This window comes from Anguilla rostrata, chromosome 2 (assembly GCF_018555375.3).
Source record: "Anguilla rostrata isolate EN2019 chromosome 2, ASM1855537v3, whole genome shotgun sequence".
Taxonomy (NCBI): domain Eukaryota; kingdom Metazoa; phylum Chordata; class Actinopteri; order Anguilliformes; family Anguillidae; genus Anguilla; species Anguilla rostrata.
The window spans coordinates 44552902-44577933 of NC_057934.1; the positions used below are offsets into that span (position 1 = coordinate 44552902).

The following is a 25032-nucleotide window of genomic DNA, read 5'->3' on the forward strand; positions in this document are numbered from 1 at the left end:
AGTGGATCATACTTGGGCCATTACCATACTTGTGTGGCTAAAGCTTCGACAGATATTTAAAAAGGAGATTATTACACAGAGTGCAATAAATGTCACGTACGTGCAGTGGGTCGGATAATATATTACACATGAGCACGAGCTAGCGGCCAACTACTCACATTTCTGTCCAAGTTAGGTCACAGTATCTTGGTTTTAGACTTGTCCCCTGAAAAGAGCCCTGTTTTCCAACCACACAGCTCAATTAAAATGCGTTTTCTTTTTAAAAAAAAGTAAAACGCACCATTGACATGTAAAGCATAAACAGATCTGAAAATATAATAAAGCCGTGTTGGGTTTGGCTGCATCCTTTCGACATTTTGAGTTATCACCCCTCCACATGAGACACAGTAAGCGGGGATATGGGCACAGATGTCAGAGTGAGGAATCATAGCTGTTAATATTCATAGCAACAGATGAGTGAAAAAACAGTTGCGACGTACGCGGCGATTGGTTCCCTCGGCGCGGAGCGCCCGGGCCCCTGCCTGGCGAAGGGAAGTGTCATGGCAATGTGGGAGTCGAGGGACTGCGGCGAAGCAGCCAAGGACTCCTTACTGTAAACTACCCGTATTACTGTAAATCACCGACATTACTGTAAATCACACCTACTTTGTTGTGAAACCTGCGAGATCATTAAGTGATATAAAGTCGTCTTGCGTGCTTTCACAAGCTCCCCGTCACGCGGCTGGAGGGTTCTGAAACGCGGGTTGAGAAGGAGGCGAGTTTTCAAAGAGCCAGTGGTTAACCGTCATGTTGAGATGGGCAGGCGATGACAAAGCAGCTCAAATCCCCCCAGATAAAGAGTTAAGCCCTTTCATAATTAACAGGTTGTGTAACGCGGTATAGCTTTTAATGATCTGTGCAGAGGAAAATTATCGTTTTCCTTTCCGTCACTCATTTTCGGTCTTTTTTTAAGTCCCAGAGCATCGCTACCATAGATAATGAACCTTTCTGACATTCAGATTTAATGGAATATTTGTCCAGATTTTCCATGTCAAAATGTAAAGTCTTATAAAAATAGTTTTGCCAGTCTGAACACTGTTAAAAACACAGAAACACGGTTCTGGGACAGCATCAACATTCCATGAAATCAGAACTCACTGTCAAAGCTATTTGCGTTTATGCCCTTTTCAGAACTAGCAAATATCTCCCAAGTGATCAATCAATCATAAACAGCCAAGTCACCATTAACACTCGGATGGTCAGAGATATAATTTCCACTGATACAAATCAGATGCAATTTCAGAATGCTGAGGGCTTTCCATTACACACATTCTTGAATATTAAGCTCCATCCTGAACCTCTTATTAGCACTCCTTTCCATAAAGAAATTAAGAAAGAGATTAGTTTCAGCAACCCACTTTAAACAATTAAAGATTAATAAGAACAAGATGCCTCTAATACAACAGTTTCAGTTTAAACTCATGGCCATCTTATGATATGGCGATGGTTCTATCTTCTTTCAAGAACATTTCCCTGATGTAGGCCTAGGTCTTCTGAACAATTCCTTGAAGCATATAATTAAAAATCCCAGGGTAAAGCACTAGCTAATTTACCAACAAAAAAAAAAAATTTTAAAAGAACATTTCTTAATTTAATTCCATAACTTCCAGTCACAATGCATAAATATTTACACTTGCCTGCAACCAATTCAATTACTAATTAATTGAACTGGATATGTGCTAGAATGCTTTGTGTACAACAATTAATTCATTTGTATTAAAACAGTAAAATAACACTATTTGAACAACTAAGATGCATCATACAAATGAAGATAAAAGTAATTAACCGGGAAACTTTGATAAGCCACTGTATTCTTAAGAAAGAAATGAAATGTTTTTAAAACAAATGTACTCATTCAGTGCTTTGCTCGTTTGGAAAAAAAGCACAAATTCAATTCACAATTCTCAGCTGTATTCAAAATAAAAAATCATTAAGCAAATAGGTCATCAATGCATTCCCCTTTTCACAGCAACATCATTTAAAACCATTAGCATGTCAGGCGTCTAAAAAAAGTATGTTTAGCAACCAACCATATCCAATTAGAATCAATCTGAAGCAATAGAGAGACCGCTGTATGTGGTGTCTCATGTTAACCAGTTGCTAATAACAAAGCAGCAAATTATAGACTGAGGTTAAATAATGAAGGACAGAAATCAGCTGTTTGTTTCCCTCGCAATGACTCCACTGAGACTACTGAATTAAACAGGCTTTCCTGTATTGATCAGTCGGCTGTGATACAGCTGGTGAATGACAGATTTTACTGTGAGACACGCACCCATTGTCAACGATGTTGCGGGAACAGTAAGTTTTTTAGGCCACGGTAGAAGACTTAGCCAAAACCACAGCCATTTAACAAGCGTACCACAGAGAGAGAGAGAGAGAGAGCAAGTGCATTCAGGTCCCTGATCACTGATCATGAGTTTAATACTATCAAAACTCTAATCTGCCCAGGATTTCATATGTGTTAACACAGCTAAAAATGCAGAAAGCAAACACTTCAACTGCACAGTCTTCGGAAATCTGAATATGAAAATGTATAATAAACTATTCAATCCCAGGGATTTGCATCAGAAATGCAAGCGTTAGGAAGCGCAGATATGCCTTTGCAATGTCAGTGCCTACTTTATGAAGAAGAATGGTTCTAAATATCATCCCAGGAGGAAACGAGAGAGTTCAGCTGCACTGACTATGCACTGAGAACCATGCTTTAGAATTTTGGCATCAATGCTCACAATGCCCCAAATGTAATACAGTCTCACAACAGAGCTAAAATAAGCTAATTGCTTAATTAGCTGACCCAATTCGATAAGCTGCTTCTTGTCGCGTATTAACACAGTACTATGTTCCAAAAAGCCCCAGCTGCTGAATCTTGGTACTTAATGCATTTCAGTCATCAGGGTGAGATATGAAAAGAGACAATGCCATAGTGTATAGACTATTGATAGGTTGAAGAAAATTAATCAAAATTCTTTCCTATTACTTATCTGCAAATATTGGGATGCATTCCATCCACAAGTTGCGGCTTGGTGGAGCATGATCCATACCTATACAGCACTGAGGGTGTTCAGGGCTCAGCGTTTCCTAAAGAAATAACTACAAAAAAACACAGATTCTCAGAACATTGACTTTTGTACCTTCTAACTTCATGTAAACACACTGAATTCAGATACAACTTCACACATTCACACAGTGAAGCCCGAAACTTGGGTTAGTCTCCTTCAACTTATTTTTCCTGCTGATTTCATCATAATTGCTCCAGTCCCACAATCAATAATTCTCCCCATTAGACATTTAGCTACATCATATGCCGATAACAACATTGCATTAAAGTAGTCCGAACAATGTAGCCAATTTCTGGATACTCCGATACAAAGGCAAAATGGGCATACTGCATACGGAAGCGCACGTGATGCTATTTCAGCCAATAGAACATGCTTTAAAAACTTTTTTATCGCCATCTATGTTTTTATTTTTTGGAAGCTAGCTTCCTTGCTAACTAATAATTGCCAAAAAAATATTTAACAGCTGTACAGTCTTTGTGGGAAACTAATTTATATTTCAAAATGCATTCCTTATCATTTCAAAAGCAAACCTCACATAATATCATTTCATGACTAGGGATGGGCATCGTTTAGATTCTGGCGATACCTATGTGTAACGGAGCGAACCCTCTGTTCCTGCTAGAACACTTTTTTTTAAACGATCAGGTTTTTAACTGTGTAGTATCTGCTTATGGTAGCGGTTGTTTGGCGCGAGCTCGCCGCTTTCATAAATGAAGTGCGCACCATTTATGTTTGCCGTTTTGTCAACTCAAACACATACACTACTGTGCATCTGTTCAAACACCATAATGTACTACAAATAACTTAGACATACACATTTGGTTTCAAACATTAAATAGACTTAGTTTAGCAAACCATGTTCAATAAACGCGATGTTAGGAGTTGCAACTAACCGTTGTATATTCTGTTTGTTCCATGTTCAAACTGAAATGACGTAATCCGAACGTCACGATTCTGCGCAATTTTATTGGAAGCGATGGACAAGAAGAATTGGCTGTTTTAGACGGAGGAGACCATAAAGTGTAGGCTATTCGGTAATATTTTATCGTACCCAATTAGACACGTGATTATTATACATAAAGTAGCAACTGATTAATATATGTGTAATAATTTATATGTGTAAAAATATACTGTCATTTCTTCTGAGATAACTGAATATTGTATGGACATGGTATAGTCAGGTTAATATGCAGTATATAAGCAGATCATTTTCTATCAGTAGATTGGCTGGCAGTAGCTGGGCGTGATTGTATGGGTACAATTGATGGGCTGATGCTTTTGTATATAAATGTTGGTATAATAGTTGGGGGCACTTAAGTAAATAGAACGCCCCACTTGGGTTGCACACGTTTGAGTCTCAATGTTCAATGTAAAATCTGCCGACTGACCATCCTTGTAACACTATGCTAAAATGATACATTTGAAGTGTGATACACCTAAACAATGCCTGAACCAACAGTCTACAGTACCTTCTTTAATTAAAATAACGAGCAAAGAATGACATTAACTTGTTTGACATGAACTAGATTTTAATGGTACCTACTGTCACTGACTGAGTTGACAGAGTGAGTGTAAAGCGAAGCACCAAATTCTGCGTTGTGATTTAGTCTGGTAGGTACTGGTCGCATGGTAACCGGTACAATAGTGCTACTGTGTTTCGGTACCCAACCCTATTCATGACTCAGCTACATGACTACAAGGTAGGCCCTAAAACCTCTGTTTACTTATTGCAGGCTTTGCCCAGTCAGGGGCTTGTTCTGCAGGGCTGCAGCTGGGTACTATTAGAGTCATTTCGCAACAGCATTACACACAGCTATCATACATTTTCAGGTTGAATAAATAATTGCAGATATTTACACCTATTCAATGAATAGTAAATCTTTCAAACCTATCCGGGCATATTTTTGCCCTACTAATGTACTGCATGTTTGTGGGTCAGATAAAGTTTAGCCATGTAAGTTAAATAGTATAAATTATTTTTAAAAGTAAAATAATAAAAAATATGAACACTTTTCTGAACATAATAATAATAATTATTATTATTATTATAAAGCATTTTATTCATGATGTGATTTTCATACACCCAAAGCACTGGATGCAGACAATTGTTCAAACACATAAACTCTGAATGACCACATGCTCTTCAGATGATAAGAAAAACACAGGGCCAAGTTACATGAAATAGTTTAGGAAACACTGGGTAGCACTGCTAAATTGTGTGAGCTAAGATTGCCAATATTGTTGGTTGTAACTTGGTACCATTTTGATATCAATACTTTGAATAGCAGAGATTTAGTAAGATGTAATTAATTACTTCTAGACAGTGTCTTGTATGCATGAGTAACTTAGCTTTTGTACTGTAAGTTGAGAATGTTTCTTGTTGAGATTTATTTTATGTAGTGAATTGTGGAGACCTGTTTCACTCACAAACGGCAGAGAAACTGTTGTAGTGACTGGGTAGTTTAAAAAAAAACCTGAACAAACTCAACACAGAGAAGAGAATATACTCCATGTAAATATATTTTTACTACTCCTGAATATTACATTGCCACAAAATGTGAATGAGCCTCTGACAGATCAGGATCTTGGTGACTTTGATACCTTAAACACCATTAAGAGATGATTCATAAGTTTTCTTGATATCCAGAATGAATATCAAGCAGAGGGTTCCTTTATCCTGCAGCATGCTCTTTATGGACAATGTTCTGAAGAAAATCAAGGTACTGGAATTCTCACAAGAATTTTCAGAGAGCATAAAAACAAACCTTTAACATTTTAACGCAGAAAACAAATTCAAATCAAAATACAGCAGTTGTATTACTTATGTCTTCTTTTCTCCAGAGACTTACTTTATGATATACTTGTCTGAAACAATTAAGTTGTCTTCCTGAAGTTAATTAAACCAAACTGAAAATGCATAACAGATAACATAGCAAATAGAAGCACTGACAAAAACAAAGATTTCATAAACATCCACAAATAAAGGTTAAATGCGAAAATGGTGAATAATTAAATGAAAATATGGGTGCAATAAATTAATTTTCATTTTCTTCTGGCATGTTTTGGTATCACTGTAAGTAGTATGAGATGTATTCCTCGGCACATACAGCTATAGGCAATCGTGCACCATTTGTATCATATGAACTCATTTATATGCTAATTCATAGGGACGTATACCCTCTAGATTTATTTCCCTGATTCCTGTTTACCTATTAAACATTTTTATTGTTATAAATGCAAAGGAACATTGTAATATTAAAAACCAAGGGCTGTAGGCTAGGAAGCATTAGCTGTGCATTACCCGATATCATATCCGCATTAGTGTGCTATTGCACACAGGAATCTGGCTTTTATTTAAGTTGCATCCCAGAGCCATTGTTTTAAGCAGGGCTGAGCACCTCTTAAATAACCACCTCTCAGAGGCATTATGAATACTAGTAGTTAACTTTGTTTGTTTTACAAGCAATTTATAACTTCTTGGACTTTAATGCCTTCAGTTTCTCAGCAGAATGCCCCTTTTTCTTCATCATATTCATCTCCTGGATGTGCGGAAAGGTAGAACTTTTGTACAAATCAGAAGAAGAGGAAACAACACTCACACACAGACAGACACACACACACACTCACACATACATACACACACACACACACACAGAAACACGCACACATACACAGGCCTGCATCATCACCTCATACTAGCCTGGGGGTTTACAAGTCCCTCTCTCCGCATGCCCTGCAGTTACACACAGTGACAGCACCCACACAGAGCACAAGGCTCCACTTAACCAGGCATCTTTAAGAGGAGCAGCACTTGCCACGGCAACGACGGAGGCCTGTGTGAAGAGAGGCTGACAGATCACATGACAGGCAAAATGCTGAGGTCCCAGATATCAATGTAACTCAACAAGAGCCGAGCGCGCCTGCGATTTAAAACTAACCCAGATGCGATCATCCGTTTCTGACGCATCCCGCGAAGATGGGTAAGGAGATGGCACCCTCTCTCCCTCATTGTACGTCTAATTCGCCCGGATTTAAACTGAAGTGGAGCTTTCTCTTTTTATTTTTTATTTTTTTTTACATTTCATCTCTGAGACTCACTGGTCTCTGTCAATCAACTGATTTTTTTTCGCCTGTTACATAAAGTGCCACCACTTCATTAACCTCACGGGGGCTGGAGATAAGACAACAAGGTGCATCAAAGCGGTCTGCCCCAGAAAGCCTTGAATGGATCCTCTGCAGCCGTGTGACGATTACACACAGACACAATGAGCCACTGGCGGCAGAAGCCCTCGCCGTACAGCAGGCCATTAAAACATTCAATTGGAATATTCCATTGATCTCAAAGGCAGGGAATATAAAGCAATGCTCTTGCCATTTTCAACTGCACTCCACAAGCACTTAGAGAAACACAAAGACTTAAAAGGACTGGAATATCCTGCCTCAGCCACCCAAATAATATTGACACTGGTACAAGGGGGAAAATGCGCCATTACGCCCAGTCTGTCTCACGTTCTCCAGACCGGATTCTATTAAAGTCCTCCGGGTTCAGGAGACCACACGCGTGTTGTGGATATGGGCCACGTCGCCAGGTCACCTCAGGAGTTTGAAACTTTAATGTCTTTTCCAGGGTGCTCCGCTGTCGAAATGATGGCCTTATTCAATCTGCAAGGCTCTTTGTTAGACACCATCTCTTCCTGAGCAGCATTATTTAGTAAAAAAAAAAATGAATGAATAGAAAATATATGGACTGTACTAGGAGTGAACTGTTGATATTACCATGTAGCACCCATTCTGAAAAAATACAGCATGTATAAATATAGCAACATCCTCATTATTTGTTATAATCGCTATCATCAATATTATCATTTTTAGCATTCTCATCGCTACTTCTACATCTGTTTCACTGCAATCTTGATCTTCGTGATTATTATTGTCGTTACTAGTGTTATCACAGCAACAATTGCTGCTGTTGTTTTTTTTTTCTTTCTTCTAATTATTGATTTTAGTGCCTCTAATCCCTATGAAAAAAAGACAAAATTATTTTCCTCCAGAGTAAGTTCTAAATCCCTTTCAGGATTCTGTTAAAAGGCTTAAAATGTCACATAAATGCCACATCCCAGACTTGCAAATATGTGGATTTTTAAAGAAGATGTTCAAGCATTAAAAGCTACCTGAAATTGATGAGGTTAATATTCTTATCGTAGCCTCAAGGTGGAGGGAATGTGGATATTAGCCAACAATGGTTTCTGAAAATGTACATTTCAGCATGACTCTACATTATCAGGTCTCACAAGGCCTTAGGTCTATTGTAAACATGGATAACTCCTTAATTGTTTCGCATCATATAATTTACTTACAGAGACCAAGCTCCACAATGCAAACACAGAGATCTACTGCTGTTTCAATTCTTTCGCTGCATGCAAATGTGGAAAGTAGGATTTAATACTTTAAACACGTGCAAGGTTTTTTTTTACCGGCAAAAACATAATTCTGAATTTGGTTATGGAATTTCTGACTGCAGCATGCACGGGTGCTGGATCACAGATGGAAGAACAGAATGAATGTGACGGGCATGTCATCTGTCTTTTGGCACCTTTTGCCTTGGGCACCACAAATGAGAGGCATTAAAGATCAAAATCATGTGTGCCACCCAAAATAGATCCAATCCAGTGCCTAGTGGATATGCACAAATTCTTGTGTTGACAAAAACTTTTGCGCCCTCCCTCCCGCACCCCCCCCCCCCCACCCCCAAACCCCTTTCTCCGTCTGTTAGTAAGATGTCACCACTGCCATTGTACATTAACAATGGCCTGAAAGGTGCTGAGCACTTCCTCACCACAGGCCTTGACAATTGTGTGTTGTCAGGCTGTACATTTTGGCACCGGTGCAGAGAAAATGCCTGTCAGCAGTCTTCACATGTGTAGTAGACTCTTCCTGCTTTGCAGCCCTCAAAATGTTTGGGGGCTTCTCAATGCTGGGGGACAGGGTGTCGGACAACACTGGGAGATGGAACGGAACGTATGTGCGAGGAATAAAAGTCAAAAGAATGTCTGTCCCACAGGAGAGTGCCGTTTGCTTGGCTTCTCGTCGGGTTCTGTGTGTCACATGCCTGAATGCCATCATGCTAATACCGCCGCAGCTAAACAAAAGTGTGCTCACTGTCAACAAACCCCTTTGGTTTGCCTGCCCTCGCTTCCCCTCTGTAAGCACAATTACACAAATGGAATATGTTTACTGGAGAGAGAGAGAGAGAGAGAGAGAGAGAGATGAGTACAAATAGCGGCTATGCGTTAGAAAGCACGGTATTCTGCACGTTTAATGGATTGTTATGGATATCATCTTATATGGGTTTTGTGTCAATGCAAATCAGAGGTAGCATAAGTAATCCACTGAGCCAGTCCTCCGTGTGGCTAGAATAAGACATTAGCATTTGTTAGAATTGCAATTTGTGGCAGAAACTCTGTAATTTGTGTTGTGAGGCTTTTTACTGATCCATAAAGCCAGCAAAAGGGATAAGGATAGAGAGTTTCCAAGGCCAGCACATATGGTACACAAATCTACTTTAGAACCGCTACTAAATTAAAGAAGTCAGGAACAGAAATTCGGCCAGAATCCTGCCATCGTACCAAATGCATGCTGGGATTAGGACTGTTTAGGGAAGTGAAAATTATTCATTTGAAATAGATGAAACCAGTACTTGTCAAGTCTTCCAGTCATGCACTTTGCCATTTTTCAGGCTGCTGATAGCATATACATGTATTTTTCTTCATGAAAATCATATTTACTGGTGGCTTTTTGAAGTATTCTGTGACTCAGGATGATAATAGAATGAATTATTTCTATAAAAATGAATTCAACAGCGAAGGTGAGCAGTGATACTTCAAACACAATGCAAGCTATGGTACAGTGATGAGAATCTAATTTTATGCCCAGATTACAAAATAAAACAAAGAAAACAACAGAGACCACAATATCTGAGACCGAAAACTCTCATTACTGACACTCAGCACCACATTTGAATGAGATAAAATAATGTCTGGTAGACCGGCTGTATCAACAATGGGATGCAACTCAGATCCGAAAGATGTGATCGAGATATGCATTCAGTGACCTTGAACCAGAGGCGCACGCACTCTGTGAATATGCTTTTTAAACGTGCCTGTCGTTTAGGATGAAATACATAATTAAAGTGACAAAGGCGTCCCCTTCCTCTCGGTGCCTTTGTCCCAGAATCTGCCTCCGCATACAGCATGCCTCTCCTTTTGTACAAATATTATGATGATCTGGATGATGAAAGTGCTGGAGCTCTTCTGCCTGAATGGCCAATAATTAAAAGCAAGTCTCTTGTTTACTCGACAGTGCTAATGATCCTGATGAAATTACCTCTGGGATCATAATTATAGTAACTGGCTGCAGAGACTACAAGGAGAATGGCACTGAGCGCGAGGCTCACGGCACTGAGACTGACACAGGCACACACTCACAAACAGACCCTTGAAATGTACCGTTCGAGCAAACCTTTGAGCTTCTCAGCTCGCAAGAACATCTCAGGCGCTACTACTGTTTACCATAACGCTAGCACATCTTTGAATATCAGTATATTAAATTGGCGTCCCATTGCCGTGTTATTGCAGTCATTTAACAGAAACACGTCGACCTGGGTGTGACACAATTATTGCTTTCCTGGCTAAGTAGAGCAGCTGCAAGCAATTACTTGATGTCCGGGCACTAAAAAGTGCCGTCGATGCGACACTCCCTCATGACTGTCAGGGCCAAAGCGTTTTCGCTCCTTCTTTAGACGACCACACCAGGAAGACGGTCCACTGTGTGCCGGAGGAAGGCCAAAGCTCCGCCCTCCCACCCGAAAATTTCTCTGATCCTAAACAAACACATTTACCGTGCATTCATTCAAGCGCATTTTGTGACGGACAGCTTCATTATACTCCGCTCCCAAATAAATAAACTTTCCTCAGTAATGGTCTTCAGTTGGAAGAGAGCTGCCTGGACACGGGCGCTCAGCGCAGTGGTTTTAATTTCCAGCATCAGACATCCACTGGAGGAATTGTTTTACTTATGAATATTAATGCCCCCTCTAAGACGAGGCTGTTGTAATGCCTATTTGTCGTCAGGAGCTTCACAAATCAGGTCCTACTCCTGTTAAAACCGTGTATTAGACACCCCCTGACATTAAACCCTTGCCTTTGATTCCTAATTGCAGAAGCACAAGCATTTGCAGAAGATGGAACGCAAAGCTTTAATTAACTCTTACATCACCCATATTCAGCTTTGATTGTCACTCAAACTGCATGCTGTTCAGCCCCCACAACCCCCCTGCCCCCCCCCCACCCCACCCACCCACCAGGCCTCCCCATTCACCTGACATCCAGATCCGCTGCCCAGCGACAAATGATGGCACTGTAATCAAGACAACAGAAATAAAAAGGTATAGTTGAGTGGAAATTCAAAAAAATACACAAGGAAACAGATATTTGCAAGGTTCGTAAAAACAGACAAAACTCGGATAGGAGCAAAACCACGTTTGTCACTATGACTTCAGACAAATTAAGATGTCAGGCTGATGAAATACTGAGGAATTAAAAAAAGAATTGATGACCATGGTGAGTCATTAATAAAAGACAAGAGCACCTATTTATCTCAGTCTAGAACTCTCCAAGTGGGGATGAATGCATGTCTTTAGGAGGGGTTTCTGCACGGCTAATGATCAACTTACCTGAGATATTAATTTGTTAAAAGAAAAAAGAAGAAGAAAAAAAAAAAAACAACTGACACGGACAGTTAACTGCCTGCCGGTGCTGTGAACGGGTGTGTTTCCACAGCCTGGTGAGAAGCCATTTGGTCTAGAGGTGAATTGCAGGCAACCGCTGCTGCCCCCTGCTGGCCACTGACAAGTTGCAGAACCTGCTCTGTGATTTATACTGAGCACAAACCTCCCACTTAACAAAGAAAGCCATCACTGGACAAAAAGGAAGCCCTGACACCTGAACCGAGAACCTAACATAACTTAAAAACAATAAAAGAAAAGGGAAGAGAGGACAGCGAATTGATTTAATAACAAGACAAAATACAAAGCTCATTGTGCCAGCGTACATTATTAAATTTTATTACATTTTAATGTGCAAACAGACCATGAGACCATGAGTTTAGAGATTAAAACCAATGAATACTTCAAAAACCCTTCTGGTTTAAGACAAACACCTCAGTACCACTTTTAGAAATGACTGCATATTTACACTACATGGCAACCACAGCATAGCTTTAAAGACTTTATTTGATAGGAAACAATTAAAACACAATAAAGTACACACATAAACATGTATATTCCTTTTCCTTTCCAATGACGAGTCTAAAAAAGTTTTAAAAGTGGCAAAGGCCTGTAAAATCCTTATACACAAAAGGACCCAGAAACGGCACGATCATTCACCACAGGAGAATGTTATTTTGTTGGCATCACCCACACCTTTCAGATCCTAAATCCTCCTTCCTCAAGCCTGAAAGCAATGCATCACAATGATAATGCCTGTATTACAGCATTAGTCCACGCAATGTCACAACCGATAGCCTCACTCAGAATACAGCAGCGGAACGCAATCTAATGAAAATTGGCAATAGAAATGGATCATTACAGTCTAGATTTAATACGCACTTTCCAAACTGATTAATGGTCTTGCATCTACAGAGCTGGGATCTACATCACACACAAAACTAGCGAAACAATTAAACAACAGAACTGTGGCCAATTTAGTCTGGGCTGCCAGGCTCCACTACAATTAACCCCACACTGCCACCTTCTGATTAAAAAGCGCTAGTAATCCTCCAACCATTTCCTCGTCAAACCGCCTCATCGTGAAAGCAATTTGTATCATTTCTCGATGCAGCTCCACAGAAGAAACTCTGCTCTGTAAAGTTATTCAATTCTTCCTAGTGTTCTACATAACAACTCATTAAAACACAGCCATTCATACCAAACATTAAATTACATATTAGTCTGAGGGCCCATACAATTCAATTGGGTATTTCTTTCAGATCCAATATGAATCAAGACAAAACACAATTTCCCTTGTTTTCCCACTTGTTTTGGCAAACCTGGACTACCTTAAAAAAACCAAACACTTTTGATATCATTAGCCCTTTAAAAAAAAAAACATTAAGGCATCGTTCACTGTGTGCTTTGTCATTTTGGATTTGGATGTCATTGCTGTCGAACCCAGTACACAGAATAAAAAAGAAGTCACTATAAAACTATTATTCTCTTCGGTTTCAGTCAATAAGGCCCACAAACAATCTTTATTGCTGACAAAACAACGATTTTCAGAGTTCATCTAAGACCACACAAAACTAGGCCCCAGTAAGAAATGTGAATTAAGGAAAAGGATTCAAAACGGATACAAAAACCACTCAAAAACAAGATTAAGTGCATTAAAAAGTGTCACTTGACCCACTGCCAGCCTCCCATTTAGCAAAAGATTGTAAACATGGTTAATCTGGAGAAGTGAGGAGCGCATGAATCATCGGAACGGTGAGCGGAAGGAGCGCATGACGATTCGGCGAGGCGACAGAATTAGAAGCAGCCTCTGTTTGATATTCTGAAATCCCTTTTAATCTTAAAATGCCGAGATTAGCACAGACGAGCGAATCACATGGAATAGCAGATCACAGTCGCGAGTAATTAGCCGGAAACCCGTTTATCTGTGTTGCCGGGCACCGAGTCTGCCGCGCGAGCTAGCGGGACCCGACGTGTGCCGTTCCAGAGAGCACGTCGACGGTGTCGCCGGCGCGGGTCCCCCCTCCGCCACCGCCGCCGCCGCCGCCGGAAGGCCCGCGAAGCTTCGTTTGGACAGGCTTTAAGAGCGCCTGCTCCGGGACGGACACGAATGCACAATTGAACCCGCGCCGGAGCGGCAAAACAAAGCGACAGGGAAAGCAAGCGGCGAAGCGCAGGACAGTCCCGCCACGTCCGGCGTCCCCCGAGGGTCAGTCCTCCGCGGCTCCCTTTAACTCTTCCGTCCAAACAGCTTCTGCATCGGAGACTTCTTCTTGTTTTTGTCTTTCTTTATATCTGTTCAAAAAAAAAAAATGAAGCATTGCATAAGCACGGTGACAAAGGAAGCACGGCCTTCAATGCCTCATCTTTACAGCCCAATAAAAAAACAGACTGCAAGTACTTCAGCCCAGCACAGCAGAAATTAGGAAAAAACCTCTATGTACAGGCGTAAAACTATAAGCACTGGGGTTCAGAACGCTGGTCTGCCATAGGTTAAAAATGCCAATTCACATTTAAAATGTTATGTAAAGAGTAAAATTGCGAGATTATGGCAGAGATGCTGGTGAAAATGTACCACAGAGGAGAGAAGATGCACAAAGCTAGGGAGCTTCGGGGGTACAGTACACAAAGTCAACTAACAAAGGCAGATGCCAAAGGGAAAAAAGCCAAAGATCTTGAGTGATAATGCCACAATATGGACACAGTCTGCAGGTCAGTAAAAACGGAAACGTCATGTTCTTAGATGACCTGTCCTCTAAGAGAAATGTAACACTGACGACAGAGGACTGCACTTGGCTAATAGTTGAGGTCATGTCCAAAATGGGATTCCATACATCTACACATAACATCACTTTATTTTTAATGAAATATGGCTGTATTGGCAGAGCTTTGATGTGTAATTACATATTGACACTGAATTTGAATAAGTCAAATAAAATAAGTGCAAAATAAGTTAAATAAGTGTTCATGCATAAGGACACTGTATGTGAAACAGTACAATAATTTGTTAGGCATCATTTCCGAAATGGCTACCACTAAGAACTGAACAAACAACTACAACTAATCAAAATGAGCAGGGCGTTATGCTTCAGCTCAATAAATTCAGCTCAATTCTTTTTTTTAAATGACCAAAGGTCTCCCTGTAGAGCAGTGCTAACTAAAACTATGAATTTCACTATGAATTTTAATAGAATTTCTGCATTTCGCAGTTCACCCTTCTCAATCATGAATTGCAAATGAGAGCAACATTTGACTACATTATAAAAAAGGTTAACTGAAGTTGATCAATTATACATAATGACGAGCATGCGTTTTTCCAATATGCATTTTGATTTGAAAAAAATGAAAGCAGAGAGGTAAATTATGAGATATGGGCTGCTCAATCCAGGGTCCATTATGGGTCATTAGTACAAAATGGAATGCATAACTTGCCTATAATACACATTTATTCTTTTGAGTCATCTAAAAGTAGCGGGGAAAACAAATACTCATTATGCGCAATTTTTGAGTTTAACAGATATAAGTGGTAATAGAATGAGATCCTGCAGTGGAAGCTAATCATTTAGTTTCAAATGTAAATTATCTCTCGCTGTGCATTCTGCTACCTGAGATTATGTTCTTCCTAATCTTAACGGATCCTTCGTAGACTCACCCAGGTTCTGCATCAATTGGTCCATCTGTTGATCTTCTTCCACTTCCCTAAAAGGGATCAACAGAAAAGCACAGACCTTTTAGAGATTTAGAAAATGCAAATGTAAATGTAGAGTTTCAGGAGATACTACTTTTCATTTTCTTTAAATAGCAGTAGCTTTGTGTGTCTGGTTTTCACACCGTAGTTTGAAAGCATTGTTTTTATTATGCATAAATGTATTATGCAAAACAACTTATGCACATTAAAAAATCTATTTTAATTAAAATATCTAGTTAATTCACTGGCATTCAAAACAAATCTGCAATAGATCCATTCATATATGCTAATCTATCATTTTTCAACAAATTTGAAAGGCTATAATCTGAATGCACAGAGGAAATGCCTTGCACAGCACTTCATTTCACATATCAGGTGTACAGTGACAAAAACACACAGACTGGGGGAACAGGGAAGTCAGCGATGCACAATGATGGATATATACAGGGACAAATGACTGCCTGATACAGAGATCGATCTACACAATGACACAAGATCACAGGCACTGAGCCACCGAGACTGATGTGCGCAAAGACAGATGACTGAACACGGAGATTTACACAGACAGTGAGACACAGATTTATCAGGTCAGTTAGAAACAGAGATTTACCAGGAAAGTGAGACTCAGATTTATCAGGGCAGTTAGATACACTGGGATTCACCAGGAAAGTGAGACACAGATTTATCAGGACAGTTAGACACACTGGGATTCACCAGGACAGTGAGCCACAGATTTATCAGGACAGTTAGACATACAGAGATTTACCAGGAAAGTGAGACACAGATTTATCAGAAAAGTTAGACACACTGGGATTCACCAGGACAGAGAGTCACACAGCTGTACAGGGACAATGAGACGGAGTGATTCATCAGGACAGTGAGGACACACTGTACCACTGGTTTAGTGACACACAGATTAACAGGCACAGTGAAACACAGAGCACAGAGACAAGGATAAATAAGCGCATTCAGCCTAACCTCAGCCGGTCCTCATCCAGCCCCTCAACAATAGCATTCCTGTCGTTGACAATCTCCACCAGCTTGTTCATCAGCTCCTTCTCTCTCCTCTTATCTGCAGCCGTCTTCAAGGGCTCTGAGGTGCACAGAAAGGCAAGTTAGACAAAAGTTAGCTTTCCGCCAACACATCAGCACACGCCCAGCCCGCGAGGACTCCGCTCGTGAACAGGAAGGGCCTGTTACACTCGAACACCGGGAATGAACTGCAGAGCGATAACGGCCGAACTCAGCCCGCTAACAGAGAGCCCGAGGTGGGTCACCACCTTAAGCAGGGCAGCGAATCACCGGAGCGCGCGCAGGGCGGCCGTTTGAAAGGCTCGCGCGCGGTATCGCGCCGCGTACGTTACGCGAGCGGCGGCGGCGCGAGGGCCTCCGCCCCACAGACGAATTAAGCTCCAGTGAAGGGAGCGAGAGCTGAGGCGCTGGAGAGGCTCCTCAGCCTGAGCGAGCGCTTTGGCTGGATCACCTGGCTTTTCCAGCAATCTCCGCAGCTCTTCCTCCACTCCCGGCTGCTGCTCCTCCAGATCCTGAGTCTTTGCGCTGCAGAAAGGCACAATGGGAAAACATGACTCCGCGCTGTACGACTGAAGCCACATTTAACACCTGGCTTATACATCTCTTGCCAGAGCTTAAATCCTAAGAGAAGAGCAACGTCTGTGCAGATATACTTTCAGAAATATGCCTAATAATAAACATGAAAGTAATAAACAAAGGCGGTTTCTTACATGTAGACCAGCTCCGACTCCCGCCGCATGTAAATTTGCTTACTCCGGATCAGGTTGAACCAGTCCACCATCAACTCGTCCGCTGAGGTGTCCTCTTCCCCCTCTGAAACAAAGCCACAGCAGTCAGTTGGGTGCTTTGCAGAACAAAAGGCCCCGTCGCTCACAGTAAATGTGGGTGATAACAAAGTTTCAGAGGTCTGTTCCACAGGAAGCACAAAAACTTTATTACTTCCTTTAATATGAGGAACGCAATTTGAATGTTATCGCGGTGGAGAAAATTGAGAGAAGTTCAATTCTTCAGCAGTTTCAGTTGCGCGTGGGTCCTACCAGGGAAGCATGCAAACTAATGTAGCATTGAGATTTTAATTGAACATTTCCTCTGGTCAGCGCACACACTCCACGCCTTTAATAACGGCGCAGGTAGGACTGGGACCGAGGAGCGAGTACCACGGGGCCTTTATTAAATTTGTGCCTCTAATCAATTGGACAGGTGACTGGAGCGCCTTGATGATATCGCTACCGCGGCGACGCGGGGCTCCTTTCAAGGTCACAGCAGGCAGGGCCATCGCACTTCCTCCTCCTCCTCCTCCTCCTCGCTCTCCTGCTCCGCGTCCAGCCACCAGAGCTGCTCCCTCGCTCTATTTCCATCCTTTAGCTCAATCCCGCAGAGAGGGAGAGGCTATCAGGGAGGGAACAGGGGCGACTCTTTGTGCCTCGCTCACCGCTTGGCTCATTTGGCGCCGGCTGGTGGAAATTGAACAGTTTTTTGGGTCACACCCCTTCAGGCTACGTCGGAACCCCAATCTGAGCCCCAGATGGGCCCCCTCGTCTCCCTCGCTTTGGTTGGAAAGCAAAGCACCCAGGCCACCCTGAGACTGACACACACGCATAGGCACACAGGCATGCACACACACACACACACACAAGCACATGCATACACACACACACACACACACAAGGGCCACCCTTTTCATTTTGTAACGGGTTGAAAAAATGCAGCGTATCAAAGCCAAGGACCGGCCGTGACCGCAGCTTCACCAGCTTCACCAGACTGGGAAATAAACGATCTCCAGGGGAATCAAATGTCCTACAAATTACATCTGTCCTCAGACTATGTGTCAGTCCCAAAATGCCCTGCACCAATTGCCAAAGTGCCACGGAGCCAATTTAATCTCGACCGTCTTGGTAACCGGCAGCTGCATTAACACGGAATCCCGCATTACACACGCAGACGCTTTTAATGAAGCGCAGAAAAAGAAGTCCCTCGCGTTCACGAAACGCCAGTTCCGTCGCTAATAATTTTCAACTGATATGGATACGCTCGGCTCCCAGGGCATGCTCCACTCAACAGGCTACCGGGGACCACGACAGACACGGGGACGTGGCACAGGAAGACGCCGATCAGCTGCAGGGGTTCGATGTGTGGGCAGGCCCTGCGTTCGTCAACAAGCCTCCGAGATTGGCCCCGAATATACATGCATACAGTATCTAAGAATAATCTATCACCTTTTACATAATGATCTCATTCGTTTCGTTCCAGGAAGGAGGGCGGAGCGTCAAACACAAATTTGTCACTCTACCGCTCTCCAAAAGCAGAGATGGCGTACATTTCGAAAGCACATATATTTTGACGCTAGCGCGACAACCGACAACAGCCTTTTCGGTCTTCCGGACCTGGAGCTTTTTTCTTTCTCTTTTTTTTTTTTTTTTGCACACGCTCAGTGATGATTTAAGCCCACTTTGGAGTAACAGACCATAAAATGTCTTCACGATGGAATGTTGAGCAGGCAGAATTGACTCCGTCCTTCAGGCCTCCTCCTTGTTTTGCGCGTTAGCGCCGAGGTTATTCGGATAGCACCCCGAGGACGTGCCGCCCTAATGTCTGTCAGCTTCTCAAACTCGAAACGTCGAGGACATTTTTACTTGATGATCGGGTCAGCCTATCCGCGTCCCGCCGTCCTCTGAGGTCTCAACTCATTTCCTGGCATCCCGGCTCATGCGGTAATATATTGCTTGAGATCCAAAGCACAACACGGTAATCACCCGGCTGAATGCTGTGTATATATATGTCAGCATTAAACCGTGACAGTGCCAGTGTAAAAAAACAAAAAAAAACACACATCCCTTAATGCAAATCTCTCTTCCCGGACCAAGGGTGCCCCCCTTGTTTTATTGTCAGCTCCAGTCAGTCAGCTATCAGGGAGCTGTTGTGAAGACGTGGGGGGGGACTGGGGAGGGGGCAAGAGAGGGTGGCAGGGTGTTTTTCCCCCTTACCTTGCTCACTGCGACGGAGCTGTTTCTCCAGATCTATTCCCTTCTTCTCCAGTTCATTCAGACTGTTCTCAATATCCTCCAGCTCCTTCATAATCTCTTCCTTGGGGATGAAGTCAGGCTTGGCCTGCAAAAAAAAAATCTTTTAATTAAGACATGCTTTCACTTAGACATGGATAACACCTTATGCCAAATTGCATTAATGGCGCCTTTTTTATTTTGGCTTTTGGCAATTTTGTTGATGGAGAAGGCGTGGCCGGGTACTTCATAGTGACTGTAATATAAAAAAAAGCTTTACTTTGAAAAGCCAGGTTTTCGTTATTATAAAATTATGCATTTGTTTTTGATTTACTCCTTTTTGAGATTTTTTTCCCCCAAATGGAACTGTAGATGACAAATTTGCAACTCGTGGCCTGTAAATTAATTTTTCTGATGTATTACCATAATACGTAAAAAGCCTGCAGGAAGGTAAGGCACCAGGAATGGGGGGAGGGGAGGGGAAAAAAAACTTCACGGAAAACTGTACATCTTGTTGACGCCAATTTAATTAATTCTTTCAAGGTTTTGTCTCCTGTGCATTTTATCTAAAGATAATATTGTCCCCAGGCTGCCTTATCTACACCACTCTAAATAAGCTCCTGCCAATTTTAACCCAACACACACACACACACACACACACACGCACATCAGCGAGTCATGTAGCACACTGCAGTATAATTAATATGTTAAAACTTACCTTGGGTGACTTCACTTCAGGCTGGGAGGCATTTGTGGATGATGATCCCTTCTCATTTTGAAAGACTTAAAAAGGCAGATGAATAAATTAGCTCAAATAGGGAGGAAAAAAAACAGATCATTTCCTTTGTTGCATTCATCCATTGAGTTCAGCATTCAAGTTAAATTAAAAGCGGCCACGCTTTTAGGAAACCTGGCTGAAGAACTACAAGCCTTGGTTTTGAAGATGGGCAAAAAATGAACAAAATGAAGAGATGCTACGGCTAAAACTTGGTGTATATCAGCAAATACACGGTAGAAAAACTGTAGGTATCGGTGCCCATATCGAGTGAAATTTGAACAAAGGAAGCAGGCCTGAGAAAAGACTTAATTTTCAAGTTTCCAGTATTTTTTCAGGATGCGTGGGAACTGTGATTTGCTTTTGTTGCCGGTGGCAGGTTGACAGACGCTCTTCCCGAATGCGCATCTTCCCGTCGTAACCGACGAGCAAACGCAGGCAAAGCCTTTCTGAAGAAAGTTTTCTTCAAGAGGAAACTTCACTGCGGATTTCTACCGGGCCCGCAGCGGCATTAAATAAACAACGTCGGCCACCATTTGCATACCCTGCCAGAGCTCGCTAGCCGCTAAGCTACGGAGCAGCGCATAAAGAGAAGGTTATATCAAAGGCCTTTGTGCCACACAGTCGCCAAAGAGCAGCAGGACTACAGCCGCGGTGGCGGAGCGGTTGAGGAGAGCGAGGCCTCACCCCAGCTACCGGCCCCGTTGCGTGGCGGCTGAGGAGAAGCCGCCCTCTGGCTGGAGGGCACGGCGGGAGGGGAGCCGGCAGGGGGCACTGTGGGCCGGGCGGGGGCGGGGCCGCTGGGCGACGGCCTCGGGGGGACTTCGGCCCTCTTTGTCCCCGCGCTGAACGAGGGCTCTTTAGATTCGGCAGTCCTGCGGGAGAAAGGGGGGGGAGAACGTGAGAACACAATGCCCCGTTTTGCGAGGGGGCATCCCGAATGGCTCTCTCTCACCTCGGGTGTTTTAAGGAGGTCGGAATGGAACTGTGGAAGAAAGGCCATCGGGGGGGCGACTCAGTGTACTTATTTGGAGGTGCGTTAGGGGGCGGGACTCAGATGCGGCACTCCGTGGGGAGGGACAGAGGCTGTACTTTCAGCCAGCCAATCACTACAGAGACGGGCGCAGACGGACAGGGGACCCGGCTGCAGAATGAAGGCACAGAGCTGTCAGCGCTCTGGTCCTGAGGACCGCCTTTTGGTTTTTTTTTTTTCACCTGTGTGACCACGCCCACAGACCCTGAAGTGGATAAGAGCTACAGGTAAAGACCCCTGAAAACTTACTTGGCTCCTTTTGATACAGGCTTGAGTTTTGTGAGCCAGTCTGAAGGGGACTCCGAGCTACTGGAATCTGTTGTACAAAAAATACAACATGTTCAGAGCAAAGCTTATATACACATTAAATGAAAAAGTGATTCCTGAATATTATCAATTTGATAATTAATCAATTTATCAATTCATAATGATTCAGCTACTTTAGTATGTTTACTGCAATCGCATTTAAAATCCAAAATGCAAATTGTACCTTTGATGTTTGAGGAGAAGGTACTTGGAGGTCTAGGAGACTCCTTGTTGTTGGTCTTGACCCAGAGGGGTCCTGGGGTGGATTTGGCAGTGCTTTGCGGAAGAGAAGGTTCGGCTGGTTTTAATCCTCTGACACCAGAGCTCTCCTGACCTTTCTTCCTGCTGGGAGTTTCAGCAGGACTCAGCTTGTTACCAAACCTGAGGAAACATGGCCGACTTGGTCAACAGAATAGACAGGCCCTTCAAAATATTCCTTGCCATCAAAAGTTTAATAGTCTGAATGCAGTGATATGACTTAATAAAGATCAATAGCAAAGAAAATTAATAATCTGCTTCAGGAATTCCTATATACAGATGTTCTATTCTGAAGCAAATCTACACAAACAATTTAAAAGCATCTCAGATTTCCATTTCAGTAACAATTTATGGCGACATCACTGATTTTTCAACCTCCAAACACAAACTCTGAAGATTTCAATAATTTTAATTCAAATGGCTGAAAAAAACAAACACTCTTTGAAAGCCTGTTAATTAGCAATATAAAATCAAGTAAAAGGTAAAGTGATATAACACCTGAAAAGAACAACGGTTATGTACATTCTCCCAGCTGCTTTCAGGAGCAGATGTGGGGTGGGGGGAGGACAGTAATATCCCTACCAACAGGCTGCTTTGCACATTAAAGGGCCCGGATAAGAAGATACACCGCGCTCGGGCTCGGGGTAACCCTTGATTGTCCGCTCACAAACAAAGTTACTAATTAAGATTTGGTAAGAAATCCCTCCTAAATCTGGTCTGTGATGCCTGGTATTAAAAGGGGCTTACCAGATTAGAGCTCAAAACAGCCCAGGTCCCCGAAGCACCGGGGAAGTTGCGCGGCGACTACTTCCACATCCGAGCCGCAGAGAAATGAGCAAGTCTCGGCTACCTTTCATCTCTAACCATCTTCACACATCTCTCTCTCTCTCTCTCTCTCTCTCTCTCTCTCTCTCTCCCCCCTCTCTGAGCTGCATCTGCTGCGCTCTATAACAATCGCGGTTATTAACAGCTTGCACTTTATATTGTCTGGCAATACTCTGCCTTTTAACATCTAAGTTTGCCAATCAAGCGCAACACCGCTATTCATTTCAAACAAAACTGTTTCCAATTCAACAACAAAAAAAATCTAAACTACCATCAAACACAGCCTCGCCTTCTCAAAATATCTTCCTCATTTGTAATCCACTTATCTCTCATAATAGAAGATACTGAAGCTGTATATTAATCCAAAACTTCATTTACATAACTGAAAAGATGCATTCTAGAATGAGGAGGCTGGCACAGCCAGCGGAAAGAATTTGTTTCTGTATTTATGAGCAAATCCGAAGGTTTTTCTGGATAAATACATAAAGCAATAATTCTTAAAGGTGTGCATTGTCTGAAAATATAATTTACAGTTTTGACGATATTATCTGCACATAATTTCCATAAGGTTCCAGCTAAATGAAGCCTTTTAATATTAACACTTAGCCAATGGTCATGCAAACAGGTAGACAGGCCATAATTCCGGATTATATTCAAAGTCAAATGCGTTGGCTGTTTGTAAATAGAGTATGAAGTCCTTCCCAAACCTCTCTGAAACCAAACAGGTAGCCAAACACAAGGCACCTTGGCCACAAGAGGCCAGCGTTTCTTCCTGTGAGAAAGGCTTTCACCTCTGCCACTCATATTCATTACCTGAGAATGAGCAAGACTGCTTCTCATGTGTCCTAATCTCACAGGAGCACGTGTTATTATAAATGAGTGCTGGAGCTGGCCACCACGTAGCATATATGAAATATGCAGAAATATGTCATTTCTGTGAAAACAAATGCAAGTGGAGTACCTTAAAGTACCTTGACATCGCGTTGGTGATAAGTGGAACTGATTTATCCACTCACTGGCTACTTATGATGCGTGGCATTACTACAGCAAATAAATAATATCTGGTAAATAATTCAACCAATTCAAATTGCATGTTGAAATAGAATGTTAGTGAGTATTTAGAACAGAGGTAAAGTGCAGGGTTCTGATGAACCTTTGATAGCTGAACAGAAGCACTTATGCTCCAGTCCACACAAACTTCAAAATGACTGCATGCCATTCCAGCACATGAAATAATCAGTCCAAACAAAGGAAACATTCATCACAAGGACTCACTTGTTGTCTGTGGGCCGGAGGCCTGCCTGGTATGTGGTGTTGTTGTTGTTGCCGTTACCCTCGGTCAGTTTCTTTGTAATCAGCGCCTTGGCTTTGTCTTTGTCTTTGGGCTCCTCCACTTTCAGCAGTACTCTTTTCTTCCCAGCGCCCTCCGTGGGGGTGGAGGGCCACTTGCTGGCGGGCGGGTCGGCCGGCGCCGTGGGCGTGGTCTCGAAGAACTTACGTCGCGCTTCCTGGGCCTTGCCGTTTGTGGGGGTGGAGGCTTTGGAAGAGTCTGGGGTGTAGGGCTTGGGGCTGGCGTTGCTGTTGACTGGGGTGGACAGTGCAGAGGAAGGGCGCGGGGTTTCACGTCTGTCATTCTTGTTGACCAGCCAGGTGGGTCCCAGTCTGGGTGCGGCCGGCCCGTTTTTGTTTGAAAGCCCACTGCCGGGGGCGTTCTGGTGACTGGTGCAGATGAACGTTCCGGGCGCAGACCCAGGTTTATACGTTCCAGAGAGAAGGATGTTGGAGCACTCACTGCACCTTTTGGAAGTAAAACAAGAAATGTTAGTCTGTATTCACACACACGCATTTATGCTCAGAAAGACTTTTAATTTCGGCCTTGCACACCGAGCCTTACTTGAAGCAATTCCTGTGATACAGCTTCCCGTCCACCAGGTGTCGCTGAACAAGGTGAACGTGGCCTTTACAAGCAGCACAGTTACTGCTCCGGGTACCCGCTGTGTTGGAACTCTCGACCAAAACCTTCTTCTGAGGACAAAATAAGGGAAACAGTGGGTAAGTTAAGATAACAAGAAACAATAATAAATTAAACAAACAGCATGCATATGCCTACATTGACAGACAACATGACAGAATAAAAATACACAACCAAATATATAACCAAAGATTCTCAATACACTGCAGTAGTCAAAGTTTTCTACACTAGAGGGTGCTCAAATGCCATCTGTTGAGCTGA

General features: G+C 42.6%; 1 protein-coding gene and 1 long non-coding RNA gene across 4 annotated transcripts in view; both read right to left on the minus strand.

Moving 5' to 3' along the window:
• LOC135248169 (uncharacterized) overlaps positions 1–4082 on the minus strand; it is a 61256-nt gene extending 57174 nt beyond the window's left edge. Inside the window, exons 1-2 of one of the 2 annotated variants that reach the window (XR_010328374.1) lie at positions 3995–4016; positions 3084–3132 (exon numbers count right to left, since the gene is read on the minus strand). This is a non-coding gene — a long non-coding RNA (uncharacterized LOC135248169). Of the gene's footprint in view, positions 1–3083; positions 3133–3994 lie in introns of both variants that reach the window. The other variant, XR_010328372.1, reaches the window with a different exon arrangement.
• An 8110-nt stretch (positions 4083–12192) lies between these two features.
• Positions 12193–25032, minus strand: part of micall2b (mical-like 2b) — a 29295-nt gene continuing 16455 nt past the window's right edge. Inside the window, exons 5-16 of one of the 2 annotated variants that reach the window (XM_064322486.1) lie at positions 24694–24821; positions 24075–24596; positions 21901–22097; positions 21660–21726; positions 21065–21252; positions 20321–20385; positions 19588–19711; positions 17314–17416; positions 17055–17128; positions 16550–16664; positions 15536–15582; positions 12193–14178 (exon numbers count right to left, since the gene is read on the minus strand). In XM_064322486.1, the coding sequence (XP_064178556.1) occupies positions 14114–14178; positions 15536–15582; positions 16550–16664; positions 17055–17128; positions 17314–17416; positions 19588–19711; positions 20321–20385; positions 21065–21252; positions 21660–21726; positions 21901–22097; positions 24075–24596; positions 24694–24821 (1695 nt within the window). In that variant the 3' untranslated portion in view covers positions 12193–14113. Of the gene's footprint in view, positions 14179–15535; positions 15583–16549; positions 16665–17054; positions 17129–17313; positions 17417–19587; positions 19712–20320; positions 20386–21064; positions 21253–21659; positions 21727–21900; positions 22098–24074; positions 24597–24693; positions 24825–25032 lie in introns of both variants that reach the window. The other variant, XM_064322485.1, reaches the window with a different exon arrangement.